The 18,080-nt window shown below is 50.2% G+C and overlaps 1 protein-coding gene across 4 annotated transcripts; it reads right to left on the reverse strand.

Annotated features, from left to right (window-relative positions):
- Positions 1 to 284: 284 nt before the first annotated feature.
- Positions 285 to 17,576, reverse strand: LOC122485805 (H-2 class I histocompatibility antigen, Q10 alpha chain-like). 4 transcript variants are annotated; one of them, XR_006297955.1, is made up of 10 exons: positions 17,267 to 17,576; positions 14,031 to 14,138; positions 8,811 to 9,071; positions 7,427 to 7,702; positions 5,365 to 5,640; positions 5,144 to 5,251; positions 4,769 to 4,801; positions 2,883 to 4,508; positions 1,130 to 1,271; positions 285 to 1,007 (listed from the first exon to the last, which is right to left on the reverse strand). XR_006297955.1 is itself a non-coding variant. In XM_043585078.1 (8 exons), the coding sequence occupies exons 1-8, from the start codon at positions 17,487 to 17,489 to the stop codon at positions 4,444 to 4,446; spliced, it is 1,350 nt and encodes a 449-aa protein (XP_043441013.1). In that variant the 5' UTR covers positions 17,490 to 17,576; the 3' UTR covers positions 2,532 to 4,443. The 4 variants fall into 4 exon arrangements, 3 of the variants coding, with proteins under 3 accessions (XP_043441013.1, XP_043441025.1, XP_043441035.1); XM_043585078.1 differs by lacking the exons at positions 285 to 1,007; positions 1,130 to 1,271 and having other exon boundaries at positions 2,532 to 4,508; XM_043585090.1 differs by lacking the exons at positions 285 to 1,007; positions 1,130 to 1,271; positions 4,769 to 4,801 and having other exon boundaries at positions 2,532 to 4,508.
- Between the last annotated feature and the right edge of the window lie 504 nt (positions 17,577 to 18,080).

Here is an 18,080-nt window from a genome sequence, read left to right on the forward strand (position 1 = left end):
CAGGACTGGGCCTTCCTCCTGGTCTTTGTTGCTGGCCAGACCCTGATTGCCTGGACACACCCGAGAGACATGTGCTGTGGGCATCATGGAACCTCAGAGCAGGGATGGCTAGGAGGGCTTCTGGGAGCATGACCTGCGCACAAGTCTCAGAGAATTCCTGGAGGCTGTGGGGAGAGTAGGTGTGGCATTCTAGGATTGGAACAGTGCAGTTACTTACAGGACTGAGGCTGCAATGGGGATAGCCTGTAAGGAAGCCTTGTATTTGGTGGACATAGAAGCTAATATTCATCGAATACTCATAATTTATTATTTATTAATCAATGCATTCATTCATTCGACACATCATCACAAAGCACAATTCCAGACCACACTGAATTCTGCCCTAAATATGGTGGTCTGGAAAAAGTCGTGGTTTGGGACTAGAGTCCAGAGGGTTAGCAGGTAAGATCTGTGTCAGTGGAGGCGTATCTCAGTGCAGCCTGAAGACTAGAGGAGTCTGATGTAGCATTCCTCCCGTGGGGAAGATGTCTTGGCCTCTGTGAGTGAGGGGATGGCCTGTGGATGGAGATCCCATGGTTCTGACGCAAGGCCAGGCCAGTCTGGGCTGAGACAGAGAAGCAGTTCTCAGGAGCAGCTAGTGGAAGTATTGCCCTGCTGGGTGAGAAGGTTGCTTTTCCTGTGGGTCTGTGATTTTTTGCAAAGCTGTCTTCCTGTCCTTGCCAGATTTGTAGGCCCCTTTACTGCTTCCAAGTGTGCTTAGAACCCTCCTCACTTGCCCTCCTGCCTCTGTCTACTCCTAAGACTGTGGTAGTAATCAGGGGGCACCCAGGGGAACACTTGGGGCTCAGATGAACTCCCTCTGTGTTTGCCTTCTGTCCTCTCACGAGCTTCTCTCCAGGCAGGAGTGGCTGAGGAAAGAACCAGGGAGGTAGGCAGGCAGGGCATCTAGGCTGGTCCTGCTGGGTCCAGAGCCCCTGTGTTTGGTTGAGATCACTGACCAGCCATTGCTAAGCAGAGAAACAAAAATGGGAGAGGGAGGAAGGCCTGGGTTAAGCGAGACCACCCTATTTTCTGGGCCTGTTCATCCCTCTGTGGAATTAGACTCGGGACTCCCAGGTTCACCTCCTACCTGGCCATGAGGTGCTGGTGCATGTTCCTTTGCTCAGGTTTTGCAGGTGCACTGGACTTAAACCAATATATGCTTGGGGTGTGGGTGGAAGAGAAAGAGAGATGTGCACTGGAGAGAGCTGACATCCTGGACAGGAAGGACTCTAACATGAGAAGCAGAAAGAGGTGGCATGATCATGGGGTTTGTGGGGGAGAGTGTGTCAAATTATCAGGGGCTTGTAGGGTGCTATATGGGGTTCCTTTAGGTCTAAATTTTATTTTATGGTTCCATGGGCAAAACACTGAACTAGTCTGTAAAGGAAATATGATTGAAACAAAATAAAGCTGAAGGATGCTCAGTTGCCAAGATCTCATAATCCAGTTATAGAGCAGATACTTCCTGAAGGTCAGAATGGTGGTGCCCTTGGCAACAAGATCAGATTCTTTCAGGGGTGTGAACTAGAAGTTATTGGGTTAGTAGGACTCAGGAAAGGGGAGAACAGCCCCCCCCCCCCCGATGTTAGGGGGCAGTGTAGTGGCCACCCCTCTCCTCAAGATATTTTTGTCTACCAGGCCCTGTCCCCAGAGTCCCAGGTTCCCATGCAGATGTCAGGTTCCCAACTACCGGGAAGGTCAGGTAGGTGGAGGTTGAGGAAAGCCATCAGGAAAAGGAAGTGAGGTGAAAAAAAGGAATGGCTATCTAGGGCAGATACAGACAGCATAGCCCAAGCCCTCAGGCAATTTCTAAACCAAGTAGCCAATGAGGCCACTCTGATAAGTGGTGACCCTACCCTTTGGGTTGTGGCAGGTGGCTGGGGCTCTGCTGCCATCCTGTAGGCACCATTCTGAAACTGTATCAGTCCATGGCCTTTCTGCCCTCTCTCCTCATCAGAGAGATGGTCCTACAATCCTGCAGCCCAAGAAGTTCTCAGAGTTCTGCACATAGAGATGCGCAGAACCGAACAGGAAATTCTAGCCCATTCTGCCCAAGGCTCACACTTATAGAAGCCAGTGTCAGTGGGATGAGTACCTCGTCTAAGGCTCCCTGAATTTACAAACCCTCTGTATCAAAGAAGCCACACAAACTGCTGGTCTAAGGCCTATGCTTTACTAGGCAGGACCAATGCTGGAGGATGGGGTGGGTAAAGTTAGCTGTGGGTGAAGGAGCCTGATGTCTCTGGGGGTAGGGGGACAGAAATGTGACATAGCTATACTAATTCAAAGTGAGACTGACTGACCAGAGCCTCCTCCCATCTGCTTCTCCACAAATACACTGGGCCCTCATGCTCCTCAGGGATGGAGTTTTGACCTTTGCTCTGGAGATCCTAAGCACATCTTCAAAGGTCAGCACAGACACTTGTGCCTTCCATTGGTGTGGGCCAGACCCACCTTGTGCCTCAACATTTTCACTGTACAGACAAGTGTAAAAATAAAATATTTATTATCACAAAATCTTATTAATACAGGTCCACAGCTCTTACCTGAAACCCTGGGGGCCAGATGTATTTAAGAATTTAGAATTCTTTGGGCTTTAGAAAATGCCAAAGTACAGATGCTGAATGTTACATAACATCTCCAGAGTTTGTCTGGGGCACCACTCCATAATCAAATATATCAATATATCTGTGGAAAATTGTGAAAAGGCACACTGGCCTACAAATAGCCTCACTTCACTTCAGGTTGGGTTTTGATGCCAAAATAAGGAAGGAACTTCTGGTTTTGGGTTAGGTTTTTCACAATTGCAGATAAGGGATTGCAGATTTGTGCTTACGTACCCATTTACAGAATGGCACAGATGTCATTGAGGTTTTTGGTGCAGTAGTGAAGTGCCCAGACTGTAGCCACAGACTTCCTGGTTTCATGTCCTGGCTCTGGCACAAACCAGCCATAGGACCTTGGGCTTCAATGTCTTCACCTGTAGCACAGGATTATTAATTCTCCCACACAGGCGTGTTATGAGAATCACACAGTTTAGTACATGTAAAAGTGCTCAGAACCAGCACAGCATGGATCCTGATGGCAGCACTAAGACAGGCAGACAGACATTAGAGACACATTTTCAGTGCAATCACATAGTTGCAAGCTCACTGCTGAGGTTCTTTAGGCCACCAGGGCAGGCTGAATCTGTCTAGTATCACAAATCTTTCACATCCTTCAGCTTGGGGCCTCCCAGGGCTGCAGACATGAAGGTTTCAGAAATCCCCACAAGAGGTTTAGTCATGCCTTGGGGCTCTACAGAGAGGCAGAGGGTGCCCTGTGAAGGGCCCAAGCTTGTGTCCTTTATGCCAGTGGAGTGGTCCCTCTGCTGTGGCTCTGGAGTCCTCTCCCTTTGCACATCTGCTGGCTGGCCGTGAGACTTGAACTGCTCTCTGGATAAACAAAAATGTGTGCTCCCCAGGAGATTCTTATTTACAAAGGAGACGTAGGGTTTCTGCTATACTGAAATTCAGAGAAGGAGAGGCTGGACCTTCCCAGACACATCCTTAACAAGAATTCTTAACAAGCATTTCCACAGGACATAGTGAAACTTCTCTTCCCCTTATTGTAAAAGTAACATGTACTTATTGTAAAAATTCAAACCATTCAAGAGGACAGGATGGAAAATACTGACTGTATTGTTTTCCATCCTTCAGCTGCCCTGGGCTAACAGGTCCCTGGGAACCTGTCCCTTGAACTTCTCATACACACAAAGTCACCTCCTGCTACACCCCCCCCCCCCATACACCGTCACTCCCTACACACCCTCACACACATCATGGATCCCCTTGTCCTCACACACCCACCCTCACCCTGCAGGAACCACATATCCTCACACCCCCCAACACTCCAATCTTTATAAAAGAAAATATACATACACACAAGAACACATTTATAAAAGGAGGTAGGCATTTGGCCATGCTGCCCCCATAACTCCTTGACTGTTCTTCTGGTTCTTCCTTAACTTCCCATAGCTGTGGTTTCCATGTTGGGGAAGTGGAGGTGAGAATACCATCACTGAACTCACAGAGTACCTGAGAGGCTCAGGTGGGATTTACACTTTACATGAAATTATCGTGCAAATTGTCAAGTGTGAACCGATCTGAGGAATTATTACTGCCCTCCTTCCCACGCCCCCAAACTAGAGACAATTAGACTTTTAAAAGGACTTCAGGAAGATGGCAAATCTATCTTAGTGGCCCAGACTGCTTGTGATGAGGCTGATGGAGCTGAGGAGGGCTCAGTTTTGAGGTAGGGTGGACCCTTCACAGTTGGATCACCACTGCCAGCCAGCTAGCACACTGGATGCTCCCAAACCCTCTATAAAACACCTCCTTGATCTGTGACAGTGAACTTGTGTCAGCAGAGCAGCTGAGCAGCCTCCACGCTCATTGGGTTTTGGGAATTATGAGGCTCCTCTCCACCTGCAGGGAGAAAGTAGGGAGGTGATCCAGACTGCTCCCCAGCCCTCTCCCAAACTCAGCAGTGGCTCAATGGAGTGCTCCCTGCCCCCTCCACCTGGCTCCCAGATGGTGGGAGGGAGCAGAGGGTGAGGGATGAGGCCATGCTGGAGACGGAAAGCTTCCACCCACCACCCTGCCTCCATTTTTGGTTTTCAAGCATCTTAGCCATGCTTGGGAGCACCTGGGGCTTCCTCTCCCCAACCCACCCATCCCACAATCACCTGGGGCTTGTTTGCAAGATTCCTTATTCCTGGCTATGGGAAAAAGAACACAAAAGGAGAGACTAGGTGGGTGGTAGGCAGAGGTGGGGGTCCCAGGTACCCACCTTCCACTCCCTCTCCCCCTCTCGGGTCTTTTGAAGGTGAATCCTAGTCGTCTTCCCTGGCTGTGTGATCCACAGTGTCTTTAGGGCAATGTATGGCTATTGGGTGGGGGTACTTGGGCTTTTCCACAGATGGGGACAGGTGTTTAATAGTAGTTCCTTCTCCCCAAGAGAGAACAGTTCTGGTGGAAGGGATGGGAGCAGAGCATTCCTCCCTATAGGGTTGAGCTGGCTGTGAGGACCCTCCACCACTTTTTTTTTCTTCCCTACCTACCTTGAGAGTACTGCTTGATGAAAATCAAAACTCCAGCCATCAGCAAGAAAGTGATGAAGATGATGGAGATAACCTTGGCACTGGTTATCCACTGATGAGAGGGTGCTTCTAAGGACGGCAGAGAAAAGGGGGCACCAGCCCCATGCCATGGGACTGTCTCTGGGTTCCCTGGGACCCTCCCCTGCTCCTCCTCATCCCCTCTACCAAGCCCATCTCCTCACCCCAGGCCACAGCGAGTGTATGGTTCAAGCTGGAGTGCTGCACATGGCAAATGTACCCATTCTCCATCCTGGCTGGCACCCGCACGGCCGCCCATGTCTGGTAGGTACCGTCTCCACCGGGGCGTGTCTCCACATACTCGGTCTCTTGAACCAGCTCCTCCTCCCCCAGCCACCAGCTCAATGAGATGTCCCGTGGGTAGAAGCCCCGGGCCCAGCATCTCAGTGTGATGCTCCCATCCTCAGCTGTGTGTCTTGTCACCTGCACTTTGGGCGGCTCTGCAGAGAGAGGTTGAGGGAGGAAGGCTGGTGAGAAGCTGCTCTCTGCTCATTCCTCATGCCTGATCCTGGGCTGCTCTAGCATTTTCCAGGGTGGAGGACACCCCTTCTACCCACAGAAACCCTGTGGCTTTCTCAGAGACTTTACATACTTCCTCCATGACTTCTTGCACATGGTAGGTGTCTAACAAGAAGTGAAGGCAAGAATGATGGTCCTTCCCTCACTTTGGAAGGAGGTGGTCATGTGTGTAGCTCTGGAGCCAGACAGCCTGGAATTGAAGCCCAGCCTGACTCCTGTCCACAATCCTCCAGTCTCTCAGGGCCGGATGGGGATTCTTTGTTTTTTCCTCTCAGGATTGTTCCAAATGACATAATCCGTGAGTGATGGTTCATTTTGTGTGTCAACTTTACTGGACCACACTGTGCCTAGGCATTTGCTCAAGCATTACTCTGAGTGAGATTCACATCTGAATCAGTAGACTCAGTAAAGCAGATTGCTGTCCCCAATGTGAGTGGACTCCATCCAATCACTTGAAGATCTGAACAGGACAAAAAGTCTGAGTAAGAAGAAATACCTTCAGCTGGGGCATCAGTCTTTTCCTGACTATAGTTTCAAACTGAAACACTGGCTCCCTTAGGTCTCCAGGTTTGCCAACTGCAGATCTTGGAACTCCTGAGCTTCCACAATCACATGGGTGGATTCCTTAAATATGTCCCTTTCTCTTTCTCTCTCTCTAAACACATCCTGTTGGTTCTGTTTCTGTGGAGATTCCTGATGAATTCATCAGGTGATATGTGTGTAGAACATCCCCCTGCTGCTGGATGAGAGCTCAACACTCATTTAAAACACCAATATGGTGCTTCTTGGAGGCAGGGGCTATTGTTACCATCCCTGTAATACTAATGAGGAAACTCAGGCACAGAAAGGGCAAGTAACTTGCCCAAGGTCACACAGCTAGCCAGTCCTGGAGCCAGGACGTGGATCTGCAGGCTAGGCTCCAGTACCTGAGCCCTGACCACCCCGCCCCCCCCCCCCCCCCAACACACACTCTACTCTCATAATCACATCTTCTCTTGATGTTATTTTCCCTGCCTTCCCTTCAAGGAATGTCCTCCCCATTGCCTCAGCTGATTCACATCCCACCAGTCCATCACCGAACATCCATGGTGTGTTGGGTATTCTGACCAGCCCTACCCACTAGTAGCCAGCGAGGCCTCTGCCTCAGCACCCCCATGCACCCACCTTCCCTAGGGTCCATCCTAGTCCTTGTATCTCCAGCCCTGCTGGCTGGAGTCAAGAATTTAGGATGCACCTGGAGTCTGAGGAGCATGTTTAGCATGAGGGGTGTGGGGGCAAAGAGCCTCAGCTTCCCTGGCAGTCCCCAGTAGTCCAGGGACTGGCCTAGTCATGGATGCTATCCCCTGGGGCCTGAGGTGCATTTCCCAAGGAGAACCACAGGATGTTAAACCCGCAAAGGACTTTATGAGCCAACTAGTTTAACCTACTTATTCTATAAATGAATAAAATGAGGCCCAGAGTCAGAGCCTCATTCACCAAGACCATATCATGGGGCATGAACTCCCCATTCTACCTCACCTGGAATGAGGGCCCAAGGTCCAAGCTTCTGTGCTGCCCTACTTGAGGAAGCTGTTGGCTAGTCAGCCTTCTTTCTGGGGCCAATTGGGCTTGTCTGAGCCAGGGAAACACAGCCTATCTCCTCACCCCGCCAAGATCCTCAAGAACGGGAGTGTGGGCCCCTCTGTGTTGCCACAGGCTGCACCTTACCTTTCCGGGTGAGGCTCTGGCTGCCCAGCTCCAGGTACCTGTGCAGGGAAGTGAGGCAGAGGCCCTCCAGGTAGGCCTTGTCGTATTCGGCATAGCAGCGCTCTGTTTCCCACCAACGCTTGGTCTGCACAGCCACCGGCTTGGCTGACACCCAGCTCAGAGTCTCCAGGTCCAGTGACAGGTGGTCCTGGCCATCAAAGCCAAACTGCCAGAAGCTGCTGGTACGGCCGTCTTCCCGGATCTCACAGCCAAACGTTCGCTGAGTGCTATGTGTGCCTGTGCATGTGGGCAAGCAGGCTGCGGTTTGCCTGGGCTATAGGTCGTATCCCTGAGGCTGGGGAGAAGCCCACCACCCATGGGTGCCTCTGAAGGATGGGAGGGGGTCAGAGTGGTGCCATTTACAAAAAATGCTCCCTGGGTAATTTTCATGAGCAGGCCAGGGCTGAGAAACCCGTTGGGCTTCTCATGTGAGAACACTTGCATACATAACTACAGGCATTGTTATTAGAAGGAAAACTCTGCTACTTATGGAAGTAAGACGTCCTTAAAATACACTCGTGGTAAGATGAAATCACACCCCAATTTCAGAGATGTGAAAGAGATGTTAAAATGTGAACCTGGCTGCTGCCACAGCACCTGGGGGCTGGTCATGCTTATTATTCTGGGGCCCCTGGGCTAATGTATAGCTTGTCCCAGCCTTGGGCTTTTAAATCTACTCCCTCTGAGGCATCTGGGACCTGAGGCTTCAGTTTGGGTTTCCAGGGACAGGATGGGAAAGGGCTGAGAACAAGTGCCCCAAAGCACACATGCAGCATTAGCAGCAGCCATCAGTAGGCATGAGCTAGCCTTTGCTGAGATAAGGAAGCAGAAGCCTGAGAGAATGCTATTCCTAACACTGGGTAGAGCAGGGGTCTTTAACTAGGTTCTCTTTCCCACCCTGAGCTGTCTGCCTAGTTCAAGTTCATTTGGCTTCCCTCCCTGCATGGCAGAGTTGGTGTCTGAGAGCCTGGTGGGTGGGTGTGATTTAAGTGTTTGGTGAGGATGAGGGATGAGGTAGGGAAAAGCCTCTGCCTCTGCCAGTCTGCTGAGGTCTGGAACCATGGGTAGCTGAAGGGGAGGTGTTGTGAGTCCCTAACTTCTGTGGATGCTTGCTGTGCTAGCCCAATGGGCTGGCCACTGGAGCCACAACTTATTCTGAAGGCCCCTATGGCCCCTGCTTGGTCCTTGTGGTGGGAAAGCTATGCATCAGGAGCATGCCTTGTACCCTCTTATGGGCTCAGTGGAGTGACCTCTGTTCCCAACTGGAAGGGCATGGCTGCCCAGAGGGTCAGCATGCAAAGTATGAAGGAAGGAGGATGTGGGGTGGCAGGAGCCTCTGACGCACCACTGCTCTGGTTGTGGTAGCCCATCACAGTCCATGTCTCCACCTGCTGCACCTTTGCCCAGGCTCTCTGCTTCTGGGTCTCTGTTTCCCAGTACTGGGTGTCCACAGCTGCCATCCACGGGGCCTGGGGCTTGGCTCTGTCCACACGACTGTCATAATGGATGAAAGGCTGGTCGTCCACGTAGCCTACAGCCAGAAACTGAGGAAGGCCCGGGCCTGGCTCTGATAGGGCCAGGTAGTGGTAGTGGAGAGAGTGTGTCCCTGTGAAGATATGAAACAATAAGGCTCCTATGCACTGCCAGGATCTGCACCACAGGTTGGGTGACTGATGGGATTGGCGGTGGAAACCTATCCAGAGTATTTGCTTATCAGTAAGAGCAAGAACTGAGAATTTCAGTTAAGAAAATAAGTGTATCCAAATAGTTTAAATAAAGAATCAATCAATCAGGCAAGCAAGCAAGCACTGAGGCCAAAGTTTATTTGCTCAGGCTTGTGGACTTTATTTTTAGGAAGTTTCTCAGCTCCTGACTCAGGCTTACTTGCTCATGCTTTACACTCATCTCTGTAAGTATGATTACTGTTTTTCCGTCTTACAATAAAAAAGGTATGATTAAAAAAAACTGATTGTTTTTAAGCTTAATTTACGTGAAGTTATTCATTCCCCAGAGATGCCTGATGAAGCTGAGCCATCACTCCTGGTTTGAACCATTGCTGCCAAGTTGGTGGCATCAATGTACTCTCCACTTACTCCTGTTCCCGTAGCAGACAGTGCTAGTCGTCTCTTCTCTTTATGTCCAAATGCTGCCCTAATATTTGTTCTCCACTATCTCCAGAAGCACCAACTCATCCATTCAATTGATGCTGGAGATGAAATCTATTTAGCAGCCAGGCCTGACTCAAGCTACGAAAACAAATGCTGTATCTTTAAAAAAAAACCTCAGTCCACCTTTCTCAGAGATTCACCCAGGGCTCACTCCCTTAATTTTTTAAAAGGTCTTGCTCAGGAGGCGCCTAGGTGGCTCAGTCGTTTAAGCATCCGACATCAGCTCAGGTCATGATCTCATGGTCCGTGAATTCGAGCTCTGCGTCAGGCTCTGTGCTGACAGCTCAGAGCCTGGAGCCTGCTTCAGATTCTGTGTCTCCCTCTTTCTCTCTGCCCCTCCCCCATTCATGCTCTGTCTCTCTGTCTCAAAATAAATAAACATTAAAAAAAAAAAAAAAACAGGTTTTGTTCAAATGCTGCTTTCCCAGTAAAGCCTTCCTTGCCCACTCTGTTAAATACTTACAACCCCAGCACTCCCAACAGTGTTTTTCTCTAGGGCATTATTACCACCTCCTAGAGAACATGCACTTTATCTGTTTATCTTGTTCATAGTCTGTCTCTCCCCTGTAACATCCATTCCCCAAGGGCAGAGATTACTGTAAGGATCATTCTCCTGGGGCACCTGGGCTGCTCAGTCGGTTAAGCATCCTACTCTTGATTTTGGCTCAGGTCATGATCTCATGGGTTCATGGGATTGAGCCCTGTGTTGGGCTCTGCACTGACAGCATGGAGTCTACTTAGGATTCTCTCTCCCTCTCTCTCTGCCTCTCGCTTGTGCTCTCTCTTTCAAAAAAAAAAAAAAAGAAAAAAAAAAAGAAAAGGATCATCCTTATTTCCCAGCCTGCAACAGCTGCTGGCACACAACAGGTGGTTAACATTTGAATATTCAGATATGAAGGGATGAGTCAAATGCATCCCCATCCTCACAACTCCTTCTGCTATTTTATAACCACATCAAACTCTCCCCGGGCGCTTTGTACCTGCAGTTCCTGCTGCTCCCTCTCTTCTCTCAGCCAATGTCTCCTCAGCCCTCAGGTTTGAAGGTCAGCGTCCCTTCCTCCAGGAACCCCTTCTGATTCCACCCAGACATCCCTCAGAGGTCTCTGGGCTCCCTATGAAACTGTGGGCTCCATGAAGGTGGGCAATACATCTGACTGTGCCACTAGTGTTTCCACGGGTCTTGGAAGAACACCATGCTTGGCATACAGTGGACACTTCCAGCGTTTACTGAGTTGGACAAAAAACAAGAACATGAAGGGCAATGATGATGATCAGAGCTGTCATTTTTGGACAGTGACCACTGTGTGCCCTGCACCAGTCTAACTGCTTTTCATTCACCATCTCAGTTGATCCTTAGGATAAACCCAAGAAGTTGATGTGATTGGCCCTGTTTCGCAGATGAGGGAACTGAAGCCCAGGGAGGGCAAGTACAGCACCCAAAGTCGTAACTAGAAAGGGAAGAGCCCAGATTCTCTCCCCAGAGCCTGCTTTTTTTTTTTCTTTCTTTCTTTCTTTTAAATGTTTATTTATTTTTGAGAGAGAGAGAGAGAGAGAGAGAGAGAGAGAGTAAGAGCAGGGAGGGGCAGAGAAAGATGGAGACACAAGCCGAAGCAGGCTCCAAGCTCTGAATTGTCAGCACAGAGCCTGATGTAGGGCTCGAACTCATGAACTGTGACATCATGACATAAGCCGAAGTTGGATGCTTAACCGAATGAGCCACCCAGGTGCCCCAAGCCTGCTTTTTCTAAGCTTAGGAAGAATACAGAGGAGCCCTCTTCTCACACTGATGAAACCTCCTTATGGGAGGTGAGAGGGATCAACGTTGAAAGTGTTTGAGTGAAGAACTGATACCAGGTCTGGACTGGTGTGGGCCTCCTGGGAAATGACTGAGTCTCAGGGTGTTGTTTCCTTGCAAACCACTGAGTTAAGATTAGTGGGATGCTCCTGGCCCAGGAGCTGTAAACAGGCATGCAGGCCTTGAAAGGAACAGAGGTTGTGGCTTCTCTATGTTAAGGTGACCCACCTTCTCCTTGGCTGTGATCTGCAGAAGCTCTGCTTGTTTGTGGGGTGATGGAGGGCAAAGAGCCTGTGCCCTTGGGTAGCTGCTGGGCCTCCTGAGTGGTGGGGAAGCCATGCATGTTGTAGTTTCTGTCCTGCCTCCTCCACAACTAAGGGAGCACAGTATGGTAGCTGAATCATGCCCCCCACTCCCACAAGATATCCCTAGAACCTATGAATGTTACCTTATATAGTAACAGGGATTTTGTAGGTGTGATTAAATTAAGGATCTTGAGCTTAATGATGATTGTAAAAAAAGATAATAAAAAAGGTTAAAAAATAAAATAAATAAAAAATAAAAAGAAATAAAAAATTAAGGATCTTGAGATGGGGAGATTATCTAGGATTATCTAGGCAGGCCATAAATGTGTTGTTATGAAACGGAGACAGAGGAAGATTCCATGACTATCAGAGAAGATGATGTGAAGATGGAACAGAGAAAGAGGCAGGAAGGTGCCATGAGCCAAGGAATGCAGCTCTAGAAGCTGGAAAAAGCAAAGAAATGGATTCTTTCTGAGAGCCTCTGTAGGGAGCTTTCCTGTGGCACCTTAGTTTTAGCCCAGTGAAGCTCATTTTGGACTTCTGACCTTCAGAAATCTAAGAGAATAAATGTATGTTGTCTTAAGCTACCAAGTTGTGATCCCCCCCCCTTTTATTTTAAATTTTGTTTTAATGTTTATTTATTATTTTTGTGAGAGAGACAGTGTACGAGCGGGGGATGGGCAGAGAGAGAGGGAGACACAGAATCTGAAGCAGGCTCCAGGCTCTGAGCTGTCAGCACAGAGCTGGACGCAGGGCTCGAACCCATGAACAGTGAGATCATGACCTGAGCCCAAGTCAGACGCTTAACCGACTGCGTCATCCAGGCACCCTGTGGTCCCCTTGTTATAGCAGCTATAGAAAACAAATACATATAACATGAGACTAAAGTCTGTTGTGTCTTGTGAGTTTGGTGGGCAGTTCAAACCCATGAGCTCTGGAGGTTCTGCTGCCCTGAAAAGGAGAGAAAGATGCACAGTCTGGGAAGAGAGATGTCCTCTGAAAGCTGTGCCAGTCTTTAAGCTGCCACTAAGACTGAGGCCTGGGGAACGCAGAGTGAGGGTGCAGGGACCCTGGTATTCCCACCACTGAAGCAAAGAGGCCGCACAGGTGCTGACATGCTCTTTCCTAGGTGTGGGAAGGTGGGAAAGAACAAGAGATCCAAGTTCAGGCCTGCAGGAAAGACACCAACACACATCTGGTTGTTTCGTTGGGGCAAGTGCACAATTTGCTTCCTAGGTAACATTTCTATTTATTAATATTAGCTGCTCTAGTAGCCAGTTACTTTAGTTTAAAAAATGAGGGGAAGTCTATCAATGTATTATTTTTTAAAATCACAAAATAGTTATAAAGCACTTAGGTGCTGGGCCCTGTCCCGAGCACTTTACAAAATTTTGGCTCCATTAACCCTCATGACAATTTTATCAGGCAGGTATTGTGCCACTACTGTTCCTGTCTATGGGGAAACTGAGCCCCAAAGAGGCAAAGTCAACTGCCAAGCTCACACCAGTAGCAAAAAGCAGGGCCAGACTGCATTATTCAGATTCTCAAGGTGTCCCCTGGCCTGCACCTGCCCTTTAGTGAACACATTATAAAGACTAACAGTGTGTGGCTGGCTGGGGGCACAAAAGTGGCCACATGCCCACTGCTACCTCAGGCTCTGTGTCATCATCCACCCCTTCCCTCACTGCTGATTCCTGGTTACTGGGCCACATTACCCACCCCTCCCACCCCCACACACAAAAGGGGCAGTCCTGCCCTCTTATGCACAGCCTCCCTTTTTCTCTGACTATGGTGGGGAATGAGGTACCCTACCCCTTTCCTGCCCCAATCTCTGTAGACGTTTCTGTATCTGCCCCACCTCCCTACAATCCATGTGGATTACAACTCTCTAGCTGTGTGACCTTATTTCACAGCTTCCGGCTTTGGTTTCTTCCTCTGTGACCTGCTCCACTGGAGCATTTGGTGAGGTAATAAACACAAAGAAGTATAGGCATGGAGGAAGGGTTCTGTGGACATCATTTTCTTATTCTTAGTTCTTTCCTATCTGGTAGGGAGAGGTGGGCATGGGAAAAAGAGAGCTGGAGTATGGGGGGGATGAGGGTGGGGAAAGATACCTAAGTGAAGCCCCCCTGGGGTACCTTCCAGAGGGTATGGCCTCTGTGTCCCCTACCTAAGCAAAGACAGTCTACCAGGTTCCCAGACTGTACATGCCCTTCTGTAAGCTTGGGGGGTGTGGGGGGGGAGCTCCTGGTCTCTGCCATCTTGCCTCCTTTTTCATCACATGGGCAGAGCCTTACCTCCAGGCCATGGCTTGTTTTCTAACTTCAGGTCAGCCAGTTCTGCCATCACCACCTTTGCTAAGGAAGCTGGGCCATCAGCTACCACAGGCAGCCCCCAGGGACTCTCTGCATGGGGGAGAAGGAAAAGGGAAATATGAATCTCAAGGCATAAACATCCTACACATCCTTGTCTCTGCTTGGAGAGATGGCATGAAATGACAAAGAGGCACATTGGAAGGGAAGAGGGACATAGGAGCCTTGCCTCAGGAATGACCAGAAACTTCCTTAGCATGCAAGTATAAAACCAAAAGGGCTGAGTTCTGGGTCTTGGTGCCAGAGCTTTATAAGGATTAATTCATGACATTTTTACTGCATTTTTGTGAGGTAGGCTGTTCCCACTTAAGAGGGAAGCCAGGGCTGGGTTGCTCATACCTCTACCAGAGGTTTTCCAACCAGCTGCCCCTGTACCTCCTGGCAGCTTTGACAATTCTGCTATGGACACACATTTGGTTGGTTTGGAGGGAAGAGGAGAGGACATTAGCAGGCACTGAAACCTCCCAGGTAATGCTCATGTGCTGCCAGGTGAAGAGCCCATGCCCTCTTGGCTCTGCCTGGCCCTGCCCAGCTTTGTACACTTGCTCACCTGGGCCAGTCCTGACCTCTCCCCTTGTGACATTACTCATTTGGCAAACATCTGTTGAGCACCTACTACTATGAGCTAGGCACTGAGCTAGGTGGGGGTGTGTGTGGGGACAGAGAGAAACCAAGACAGACATGGGCCCAAGGAAGCTCAGGTCTGACAAGGAGGTGGCAATTGAACAATTAAATAAGTAGGTCCAATAAGGTGAGCAGGGCTGATGAGCGTTGTGGTGCAGGAAGTACCAGGCTCCAGAAACACCCTGGGGTGGGAATGTGCTGGGGTCAGGGGCCTTATAGGCTGAAACCTGGAGGGGATCTCACCAGCTGTGAGTTACCAGGCAGTGGAGTTGGTGAGGAGGAAAGAACATTCTAGGCTAGTGAATCTAGTGTGGTTCCAGGACCAGCTGTATCAACATCACCTAGGAATTTTCTAGAAATGCAAATTTGCAGGACCCAACCTAGCCCTGCTGAATCAAAAGCTCTGGGGGTGGGGTCCAGCTTTCTTTAGTTCAACAAGTCCTCTAAGGTTTGGGCCACTTCAAACTTCCCTGCTGCAGCACTCATGATAACTGCCCCATGAAAGCCACTTCCTCATTCCCTAGCTTCTAAAGGGAAAGACTGGCATCCAGGAGTGTTGTGAGCAGGCAGCCAAAAACCTCTGGCTACCTCCCCTCTGTATGCCATCTCCCTCCTACAGTTTGGTAAACCCTGGGGTTATCCTCCACTCCTTTCCTCCTCTTTGGTTTGGAGTCCTGTCTCCCTAAGTCAATCCCGGCCATTCCCTACAAAGGCTACAGGGCCTTTGTGCCCACACTCATGACCATTCCTGCCACGCAGAACTAGAATCACCCATATGCCCCTGTATCACACCTGAGGACTTGGGGGTGCTGTAAGTAGAATCTCTAGAGGCTGTATGTAACTTGAAAACCAAGACTGGTTATACAATCTTGGCCCAGAGACACAGTGGCCCATGCCCTTGGGGTCACTATTCCAAGGACCAAACTCTTCCCCAATCTTCTTCCCAGACATCCAAGCTGATTCTCCTTCAAGTGTTTTCCATGGGGAGCTGAGGGCTGAATCCTTCTGTAGATGCATCCTGTTGAGTTTGGGAGCCTCAACTTGGAGGGAAAAAAATAACCTCTTTATTTTCACTAACCTCTGGCTGAAATGTAGCTTTTCTCTCATGATGAATGAAGGCAACAAAGCTCAGCAGGATTAGCAGGGCCTGTGCTTTGTTCTCAGACAGAAGCCACAGGTGTTTTTGAATCACAATCCAGTTGTTGCAGACACCTGGAAATATGCTTTAATCTCACTACTTACAAATTCTGGGAATTGTTGCTATTCAGTGCGTTATTAAACGTGTTAACTTAGAAGCATACATTCTACATCTCACACATTTATATTTCTATTTAAAAGATTTTAATAGCTTTTAGAAACAATCAGATTCCTTTGTAACCTTATATATTTCATTTTATGTATTAAAAACATTCTGGGACCGGGTCTAAGGCATAGAAAAGGTTAAGAATTCCGACTTTTGGGGCTCCTGGGTGGCGCAGTCGGTTAAGTGTTGGACTTAAAAGCTCAGGTCATGATCTCACGGTTCCTGGGTTCCAGCCCTGCATCAGGCTCTATGTTGACTGCTCAGAGCCTGCAGCCCACCGCAGCTTCTGTGTCTCCCCCTCTCTCTCTGCCCCTTCCCCGCTCATGGTCTCTCTCTCCTTCAAAAATAACATTAAAAAAAAAAAAATCCGACTTTTGATCCTGCCACCTAGCGTCCTGAGCCGTACATTAAATCTGTAAACAGTAAATTGAGAAGTGTTCTGTGAGTTGAAATGGCTTCTTGTATGTGAAGTACTTAAAATAGAGCCTGGCGTAAGGGTGACCAGCTATTGTTACTTCTATGATGGTGGACATTTCCCCGCCTGTGCTAATAAATGTTCGGGTATACATGCGGCCCGGATGGGCAGTGCCCTATGGGAGCCGGGGGCGGGGTGGGGGGGTGGGGGAGTCCAGGATGATGTCAGGCCCAGCTACCAATGCTGGAAGAATTAAAATTGGGAAAGAATGGAAATTCCTGACCAGGTCAGAGAAATCTTCCTCACCCAACAACCCACGCCAGGGGATGCTCGGGTAACCCAACAGAGCCTCGCTAAGGCTCCAGGGAGACTACCGCGAAGGGCGGGCGCCTGCCCCAGCTAGATAGCAGGGGAAGTGCCAGCCGCTCTCACATTCCTGACTCCACAAGGGCTTCACCAGGGCCTTGTTGGAGGACCTGGCCCCAGAAACCGAGTGGCGTCCAACAGATGTGCCCAAGGGCACCCCCAAGAAGGTATGGCATCGGCTGCGTCCCAGGCCGGGGTCACCGCCAGCACCCCACGTCCCGCCGGTGTCCCGTATACTCTAATCCATATCCCGGTGTAACCGTGGGAGCCAGCAGACAGGAGCTCTAACGCAGGGCCTAGCGTCTGCTACAATCCTGGGTCGGCTCTCCCACCATCCCCGTTCCCCAAACCCGGAAGTGGCCTATCTCTCCCTGCCTCCCCCAGCCCCACCCGCGCTCTGCTGGGCAACGATTGGGGTTCTGCCCCTGGCCCCCAGACTCTCCGCCCAGTCACCTGCCGTGAGCTCCCGCAGTAGCGACAGCAGTTGCAGCAGCAGCAGCATTGTCCGCGGCGTCGTCCAGACGTGCGCGCTCCCGACGACCCGCCAGCCGGTGTCCGCCAGCCTTGCGCGCGTCCCTAGGGCGTCGATTTCCCCGGAGTCGGTCTTCAGCTGTGGGGTCGGTGGTCTGGCGCCAACCGGGGAGAGCGAGAGCTCAGCTTTGGGAAGGCAGCGCATCAGCGACCTCAGCCCGCCTCGCTCAGCTGGAGTTCCAGCCCCGCCCCTTCAGCCTCGGGCTCCGGCTCCCACGGCCATTGTCACAGCTTCCCCCACTCCCCCGCGTTGTCCCCCACAGCTCCTCGACGGTCCCCCTTTATATATACATAGGAAAACCAATCGTGTTGGTAATTGGCCAGTGAGGATCACGTGGTTTCAAGGGTGTTTAAAGGTCAGAGGACTTCTGCCACTCCTGCTACACCGTGTGCCCATAGTAACCTGAAAGTGGAACTGGGGGTGCAGCACCTGCAGCATCAGGAGGATGTGTCCAGACGTGCAGAGAAGCATGGCTCTGATCACTTCCAACTGGAGGACAGCAGTACAGCATCAGCAACAGCCTGGACATGAGGGTACTCTGGCTGGAAGTTCTGGAGAGGGGAGGGACAGGGAGCCTGGCCTCCTCAGATTCTTGCCTGCCCTGTTCTGCAATCCCACATCCCTCCCTCTTCTTTCTTCTCTTTCTCTTCCTCCACTTTCCACCCTGGGCTCTATAGAGAGGTTCCTACAGGCCTGCGTGTGTCACTAGGCAGGTATATCTCAGCTCCTCCTTGG

This window comes from Prionailurus bengalensis, chromosome A1 (assembly GCF_016509475.1).
Source record: "Prionailurus bengalensis isolate Pbe53 chromosome A1, Fcat_Pben_1.1_paternal_pri, whole genome shotgun sequence".
Classification (NCBI taxonomy): domain Eukaryota; kingdom Metazoa; phylum Chordata; class Mammalia; order Carnivora; family Felidae; genus Prionailurus; species Prionailurus bengalensis.